The following is an 8,939-nucleotide window of genomic DNA, read 5'->3' on the forward strand; positions in this document are numbered from 1 at the left end:
GGGACGGCTAGCGCAGATAGCCCTCGTGTAGCTTTGCGCGAAATTCCAAAACAAACAAGCATCAATAGTATATAAAAATGTATTTAATAATCAGGAATCCTTTTTTTTTGTAGTTCAATTTTCTGTATTTTAGTTTGAAAATTTTTCACGTTACAGAATGAATAGCTGCCGTATTGAAGAGATGAAAACTTAGTTTCTGTATAATCCATATTATTAGTGTTATATTTACTAAAAATAGAAAATTTGAATCTAATAGTTTAATTTTGTTGGAAGCACTTTTAATATGTTAATACTTACTTTACAGATAGCTGTTCTCTTTCTTCTAATATTGCACAATTTTTATTTTTAATGTGTATAATAGGCCATTGAGAGAAATGCATTTCTTGAAAGTGAACTTGATGACAAGGAGACTATGGCTATGATGGTTCAGAGGTTGAAAGATGAAGCCCGTGGTAAATATCTCAATGAGCAGAGCATTTATTTGAGTGGAATGTTACCTTTTGAATTTAATATTGGAAAAAATTACCTAACAAATTATGGACTTTTAAGTGTGTTTACACAATCATGTTTCACTTAATTAATGCAAAATAACTTGAACGATCTTATTCTTGATACTTTATCAAGAAATTAATTAATATAATACAAAATCCTGCGAGCACAGTTTTTCCACAAAAGCTACACAATAAGTTATCTGTGTTCTGCCCGCTATTGGTATTTAAACATGATTTTTAGCATTTTAAGCCCTCACTTACTGCTTGGCCACTGGTATGCATGAAAAATTGTGGTTATTCAATAGCATTACTATGTATTCAACCTCATAAACCTTTCTAATATTTCAGACCTAAGACAAGAGCTCTTGATTCAGCAGTCTCTCGGTAAGCAAGAAAATAACAATAACATTCTTGTCCTACCATATCTGGACAACGATAAGAAAGTCGAGAAAATAGAGATAGATTCCAACAAGTTGAAAGCAGAGAATCACAAACAAATAAGTTCTCCAGTGAGAGGTGAGAATGGTTTATGTAGTTGTACTTTGTTGTTTGTCCCAGAAATTATTCATTTAAAATTAATCGCGTTTAAGTGGATGAAATAAAAAAAGATAATAACATTAAAAAAGTTTGGTTAGTTTCTTTTACCCAAACTTTTAAAGTCTATTTTGGACAAAAGTACAGAATAATTTTACTGTTTATGACACTCTCATACATCTTGGGGCAGTGAACTGTTGAAGTAATTAACGTACTTACAATTTTAGTAATCTTTGTAAAATATTAAACAAAACAAATATACAGTCTGTTTAAAAGAATATTTAAGTTTAATAGTCTTATTTTAAAGAGATAAAGGTGATGAAGGAAGTGTAAGTTTAATTTATTGGTATGGCAACATGGAACTAAGGTTAAAAGTTAAACCTTGAGAGGTAGATCCATCAAGTCGTCAACAACGTGTCCTCAGGTATGGGTTTTAAAATCTTTAAACTTCATGCTTCTTTGGTTCTGAGAAAACGTTTTACTTCACAGTAAGGATTGTTCTTTCAGAATTTTATGAATTACAAAAACTAACTGACAAAAAGAGGTACATAACATCATGTTTCTGCACTGATATAATGAAAATTTTGTTTCTCTCAAACTGTTCTTTGGGAACAAAATTTTCATTTCTATCTATTAGCTCACAACTTGTTGATTACATTTTATAATTTATTACTTATCATCAGTATTTCACAAATAGTAATGACCCATTATATTTAGGCATTCAACAGATATTAAGCTAATACACGTAATTCTATAAATATTGTATTTAAACCATTCCCTGCTTTTTACTTTTTCATTACAACAATTTGTAAAAGCCTTTGTAATCAAGACACTGTTATCCTTAACAACATGTTGCCAGTGTTTAAACTATACACCAATTTATACTTTATCGTTTTTGTATACAATCTTTGTTTATAGGAATTTTAACTCAAGAAAGTATCAAACCTCTGACTCCTTCCGCCAGAATATCGGCCCTGAATATTGTTGGAGATCTACTTAGGAAAGTTGGGGTGAGTATATCCAGCTTTACCTGTTCATCAGCTACATAAGTTAACTTGTACGTAACAGACACTTCAATGTAATTTGTTAAATGTAATTGTCTTCAACCTCAGTTTTAAAAAAGTCCATTCTCATATACAAAATCTGAAATGAAACTACTTTACATGTAAAACCAAACTTCAACCTTTCCAAGGAAACACAGGCATGGCTGTACAATTATATCAAATATTTTTTTCTTTCAAAGTTTCTTACATCACAAATCGTAGAACATCCTTCTGTTGTATACATGTTTTATTCTAGACAACTGAATTTTTTCATGTCAGCGTAGTTTATTAATTTCTGTTTCTGGAATGCTTAATTAATTGAACATTTTAAGAATTATAATAGAAAAATGTGCATTGAGTTGAAGCAAAGCCATACTGTCATCTTTGATATTTAACTGTCTAAATGACCAACTATATTTAAGAAGTTCATCAAACTAATTAAATGTGAATAATTAGCATATAAAAAAAGGCTGTGTAACTGTTGAGTCAAAGTAATACTGATTGTGGTCATACTACAGATACTTGTTACTGTAAATAAAAATTGTGCAGTGAAAATTTAACCAACTATGGTTGGCTGTTTGTGCTAGTAATTACTAATTTTAATATTCATACCTCATTGAAAAAAATTTAGAAAAAGTGAACATTTTCTAAAAAAAAAAATAAGATTTTTCTGGGAAGTACTGCGTGGGAAAGGTGTTCAGATTGTGGTGATATAAACTGTAATGTTTTTATATATTAAAACTGGTACACTTTATTGAAAAAATAAGTTTTTTAAGAACTGTATTTTTAGTATTATATTTACAAAATACATCAATATAGATATAATCAAACCCTCACGTACAGCTGTAAAGTCATGAAAGTCATGTTTTTGTTGTGAGAAGAGTACTTTTATTTAAAATTGTATTCTGTGATAAAGAAATAGTCGTTGCACATACCGTAGTTGTTTTTCTGTTTGAATCTTGAATGCCCAAAGTGTTAAATTTATTTATGAAATTTTGTTTGTAGTGCCATTCAACAGATGGCGCCACATTGTATATTATTTCTGTCATATACATAGTTAGATATGTACAAGCTACATCCACTATAGTAAGATTATGTATACTAAAATTTTTTTTTAACTAAAAATACTTCTCATCAATGATGTATATAGTAATTTTTTCTTCAGTTTCAATTACCATCTTCTTTTTAGAGATTGTTAACAAAAAAAAACTTCCTCTTAGTTAAATTGGTGCACATTTCTTGATAACACGTTATCTTTTGTGTGTAATCAGAGTAACAAACAAGACTTATGAAACTATTTACTCTCAAGCACATTTAATCTAAAAGACAACTTCTGAGGATTTTAGTTAATGTCATTGTTTAATACAGTACTTGTAGGGTTAATTTGTGTTGTATAAATAAATGTGAAAGTAACTGACATACATTTGATTATTTCTTATCTAAAGTCCCCTGTTTGATCATATTATTTTCCATTATGTGTTTTGATTGAACAAGCATCATTGAGAAAAAAATTGGGTTGTTACTGATACTGGCAAAGTCAAGCATGATAGGCTTTCTAATTTATACAAATATGGTGTTAAATTAGATCCTACTTATTAAGTTGATTTTAAAAGAAATGTGGAAAACAAGTGACGAAATCTCAATAAAAGGATGCCTTCAGAAGGATGTAATATCTAATAGTATATAACAACAGAAAAATCTTATGGCCACTTCTTAGTTGTATAATTCCATATAATTTGTAGGAAATTCATTCAGTTTACGATTTAACCAGTACGTCATAGAAATAAGGCAACTTGTACCATAAGTATCAGCCAATATGTTGTAACATTACATAACAATCTTGGATTGTCAAATTTATATAATTTATTCACCAAATAGTCAGAAAGTTTAATTTAATTAATCTGCTATTTTTTTGTATCATAATTTTGTGTTGTAAGGTTCTTATTTTTACTACGTTGTTTGCTTTTCTGTGATGATATTAACTTTTTGGATGCTATGATGAGATTTATCCGACTTGACATTTATAGACATTTGGTGTGACAAACGGATTTACCTCATGATGTCGCAAAAACTTTTCCTCTTAGTACGATAAGCAGAATACTCGTGCGTCCTTGCATTTCCCACTTTAGTACTGCACGTGCATACATCACCGGGCAAAAGTGCAACTAGTGGATTTTGATATTGAAAAAGTCCTAAAAAATGTCAAATTCTACATTTCATTTGTTAGTGGATAATTGACACTTTTCGAGAACCCACGTGAAATTTAATTACGCACTCAAAGAGTTAAAAGGTTTTTATGGAATGCCTGTTTTTGGTATTTGAAGATGTTCTGCTTGTTTAGGTAGTCATATGTGATGTTATCTTAAAACTAGTAGTGGTCATTTGGTCTTTTTTGTCATACTGGTGGGCAGGTAGTATTCATTATGTAAATAGTAAATTTTTCTACTAACAACTTTTAATAGCTGGAAAGTAATCAAATGTTTTTGCAGTGTGATCTTAAAATTAACTGTTCCTTTTTGCTTACTTCTGATAATCAACAAGGCACTGGAGTCCAAGCTTGCTTCCTGTCGAAACTTAGTTAGAGAAAAACCCCACATATTTGAGGGAAGTGGAAATAGTCCTGCTACAACACCAACGTATGTATTATGTTATTACACCTTTAATCTAGAAACATTTTTTCGTTTAAAAAATTCACTAAAATGACAAATTTGTTAATAACTTATTATTTAAAATGTATTTCCAGATGATTCTTATTCAAATATTATAGCAGTGGAGACATTAACAAAGAGGAATTTTATTATGGTTTTTATATTTTCTCACAACTGAAGGTTCCAGTATGTACCACTAGGATTTAAAATAACTTGTTTCTGGTATAAGATAGAGTAACACATACATGTGTTCAAAATGGCAGGATTAGGGAAGAATGCTTTCAACTATTCCAGCTTTGTAATATTTTGTTTTTACACCAGTTTCCATAGCAAATTGGGGATGCTTCAGGATACGAATGATTTAAGAGCACTTAATTGATTACATTTATAGTTTATATCGATATTTCTCAATATATTCAATACCAGGGACCTGCTACATAATCCTATTAAACTTGGGGCTCTTAACATTAAAACATTCATGCTTGTAAGCAAGATAAGAATATCTTAAACATTTATAGGTAGTAAAAAAGGCTTAGTAAATCATCTTCATCTAAACTTCAGCCTAGCTTCTATAGAAAACAAAATTAAAGATTATCCTGTCTGCATAATTCCAGTATCTTAGAATTTTTGTGTGTCTCTGGTGTACGAACCTTTTTTGTGTGACGATAATTATAACTTATAATAAATCCTGATTACTGAATATATATAAGATCAGTAAAACAATAAAATTAAAGCATGCCCTAGCGTAGCATTTCTCAACCTTTTTAATACCAGGGGGCCTACCTATACTGTTGCGGGTCACTAAAATGCGAGTATAACAAAAAACATTACGCGTTACATGTGTGAATATTCTGTTTGTTTTTGTGAAATCGTATGAACTGGCAAGATGGTTGTGATGGACCAATCTTTGAGAAACACTGTGACGTGTTGATTGAAAATAATAATCGAAAGTTGAGATTTTTGACTTTGACTGTTATTATGGACTGGATTAAAGTTTTTCTTTTTTTTTAAGTAAGTTTAATTTCCAAGCGTTTTTGCTCTTGCAGGAATGTGAAGCAGCTTATCAAAGGATCCCCCCTTCCCAGTCCTCAAGAGTTTATTCCCTTACCCGTATAAGGTTTTTATCAACTGTAGAAGAATACCTGTGGGACCAGAGTTCCTGTAGAATGTCAGTAGGTGCTGGCTGTGGGTGCTAAAAGTTAATTACTTCTCTCCGAAAACGAAAGTGATAGAACTTCTTCGCAGAATGATGATATTCTTTTACCAAGAATATGAAAGTTTCTTTATGGAGTTGGACCATATCATACCAGTTTAGAATTGTTATTAAGTTTAATATTTATATGCCAAAATACTTAATGATCAGTTTATTTTAAAAACTACTAACTTAAAATATGTTGGGACGTTACATATAATTTTTTATAATATATTTTCTGAGCATAAAAATTTAAATTTCTGTTGACAACAAACTAAGCCTGATTCAGCTTACATTGGTTTTTATATCTTTAATAAAAAATTAAATGTTGACTTTATAATTAGTTTTATTTGAAGAGCTAAGCTACTTGTGTACAAATTAAAACAAAAACTTAAGTTGCTTATTTTTTATGACTACATTTGACATGTCTTTTGAAATGAATCCTATTTAACTAAACATTAAATCTCAAAGTCAGTATCGTAAAAAAGGAAGCCACCTGGTATAAGTATAATGACAAAAGTTGTAATTACTCGGAGAACCGTTTTGTTCAGGAACACCCCTTGCAAGTTAACAACAAATCGTTTCAAAGTATCGAGTTTTGTAACGGTTAATTTACTTACATCATTTCCTTAAATCTCAATTTTACCCATGTTATTACTGGTTTTAATTTTGATTTGTAATAATTGTGTAAAGACTTTTCTCCATTAGCATGAAAAAAAAATACACACCTGTTTGTTGTACTTCACTAAGGTAAGTAAAATAGCCGATAGTTTTTTTGTCACAGACTTTCTAGTCCTAAGTGTTGTTCATACTGCAAGTAAATTTAATGCCAGTTCTATGTGTGTAGCTATTAATATTAGTTTTAACATGGAAACAAATTCCTCCAGAATTAGTAAGGTTAGGAAAACTCGTTCATAGCCGAGAGTATGAAAATACTAGGTTCAGGATGTTGTAGATAACTTTTTCATCACTGATTGTCTGAAAGCTGTACAAAATCAGTTGTTTGTTTCTGTGTCTGTCTATCCTGGGTGTATTTTTGTTTTGACTTTCATTTTTGATATTGATATATGAATATATATTTTCTTCTATATCATTGTAAAGGATACAATCCAAACATCACAGCTGTTAAGTCTTTGTTTTTATTCAATGTTAAATAAAGTATAGCTCGGTCACTATGTAAAATATTGGATTATGATTTTCTGTCTGTAAAATAGTTGATCATGGACTATCTGGTTAAATAGGTTCTAATGCAAACTAGTGGGTTCGGATTAACAGGGCAGTTTTATTTACAGATGCTTAAAATTTGACTTTAACGATGTAACAAAAGCCATACCTTGACTAGCTTGGAATTATAGTTTCATCTGTCATCAACTTAATAAAGAACAGAGCAGAGGTTTTATTGTAGTTTGGATTGAGAAGATTACTTGACGAAACTGTTAAAGTTTGTTTACTCACTTTTATACTCCATGATTTAAAAAGAACACTTGAAGGTGTGTAGTCTTCCAGAGAGCTCTAACCTTTATGTTATTAAGTTTTCTTTGTTAGTTATTGTAAGGTTCACAGCTGGTAACTAAAACTAGTTGAAAAATGCAGTTCTAAGCTAATACCAACTGACATCAATCCATTTAGGTTGATGGTAAGAAATGATTTAAATATACAAAAAATTTAAACCTAGAAAAATGTTCACTTATTATATCCCACAATCTCTATAAATATTGAGATCTTCACAAGAAATTATGATGCTGTATGTTATGATATAATTCTGTATGATCTTGTGAGAAATATGGGAAGTATTGTAATTGAAAAAAAATAACACTCCTTTTCAAAAAGTTCTTTACAGTTTCATATAAATATTCCTAAACTCTAAAAGGTTTAAATCATGTACATTTTAAATGTATTTCAGGGCAGAGCAAGGAATAACTGTGACTTACAAATCCTGTCTTGAGATGTAATAATAGTATTAACGTTCTGTACATAAACTTTATACAAATATATATTTTTTTAAATATTTGAAAGTGTTATAAATTAACGTTCAGAATTGTAGATTAAAACAGATTTAAGATGATTTTTTACGTTTAAGGTTTGGACTTAGTACGGACTGTGTGTTTACTACTAGTTATTGGAAATTAAAAGTTGTTTCTGTATTGAATAGGTTTTATAGGTTATTTTATTTTTTTCCGTATTACAAGTCTTAACATTAGACTGAGTTAAGACTACCAGTTTCAACAAGTTCAACTATTAATAACGTTGTAAATTCCTCTATTTATTATCAAAGGAGTGGATTTTAGACTGATTTAAAGTTCACCCACAAAAATATATTAATCAAAAATCTAGCAAAGAAATTCCTAGAATTAACTCTAACTTCTGTATGTATAAATACAATTTTATAAAGCAGGTGAATAATAATATAAAATGACGTTGTAGAAAATGTTTCTCATTTAGATCCTGATTTTCCCATGTTGTAGTTCTATGAAATAAATAGTGTAGTGCTGATGTTCCTACTTCTGTCTACTTTCCTACCTACATTTAAGTAGGATTTCATGAAAATACTGGCTGAAAATCAATCATAATATCTCTTAGAACAGAAAAAAAAATTAATTCCGCTAATTGTGCTTTACATCAAAAGGATAAAGTACAAAATCCATTCCACTAATTGTTCTTTACGTCAAAAGAATGAAGTACAAAATTCTTTCCAGTAATTGTTCTTTGCATTCAAAAGAATGTAGTAAAAAATCCATTCCAGTAATTGTTCTTTGCATCAAAAGAATGTAGTAAAAAATTTATTCCACTAATTGTTCTTTGCATCAAAAGAATGTAGTAAAAAATCCATTCCACTAATTGTTCTTTGCATCAAAAGAATGTAGTAAAAAATCCATTCCACTAATTGTGCTTTGCATCAAAAGAATGTAGTAAAAAATTTATTCCACTAATTGTGCTTTGCATCAAAAGAATGTAGTAAAAAATCCATTCCACTAATTGTTCTTTGCATCAAAAGAATGTAGTAAAAAATCCATTCCACTAATTGTGCTTT

At 29.7% G+C, this 8,939-nt stretch overlaps 1 protein-coding gene across 1 annotated transcript in view; it reads left to right on the forward strand.

The window, feature by feature from the left end:
* The window catches only part of LOC106463232 (nuclear distribution protein nudE-like 1), a 31,688-nt gene extending 23,287 nt beyond the window's left edge, over positions 1-8,401 (forward strand). Inside the window, exons 5-9 of the mRNA XM_013923228.2 lie at positions 362-452; positions 840-1,007; positions 1,944-2,035; positions 4,610-4,704; positions 5,763-8,401. Coding sequence (XP_013778682.1) covers positions 362-452; positions 840-1,007; positions 1,944-2,035; positions 4,610-4,704; positions 5,763-5,832 — 516 coding nt within the window. The 3' untranslated portion in view covers positions 5,833-8,401. The remainder of the gene's footprint in view (positions 1-361; positions 453-839; positions 1,008-1,943; positions 2,036-4,609; positions 4,705-5,762) is intronic.
* Positions 8,402-8,939: the final 538 nt, after the last annotated feature.

The sequence above is a fragment of the Limulus polyphemus genome, unplaced genomic scaffold (genome assembly GCF_000517525.1).
Source record: "Limulus polyphemus unplaced genomic scaffold, Limulus_polyphemus-2.1.2 Scaffold1355, whole genome shotgun sequence".
NCBI classification, from domain to species: domain Eukaryota; kingdom Metazoa; phylum Arthropoda; class Merostomata; order Xiphosura; family Limulidae; genus Limulus; species Limulus polyphemus.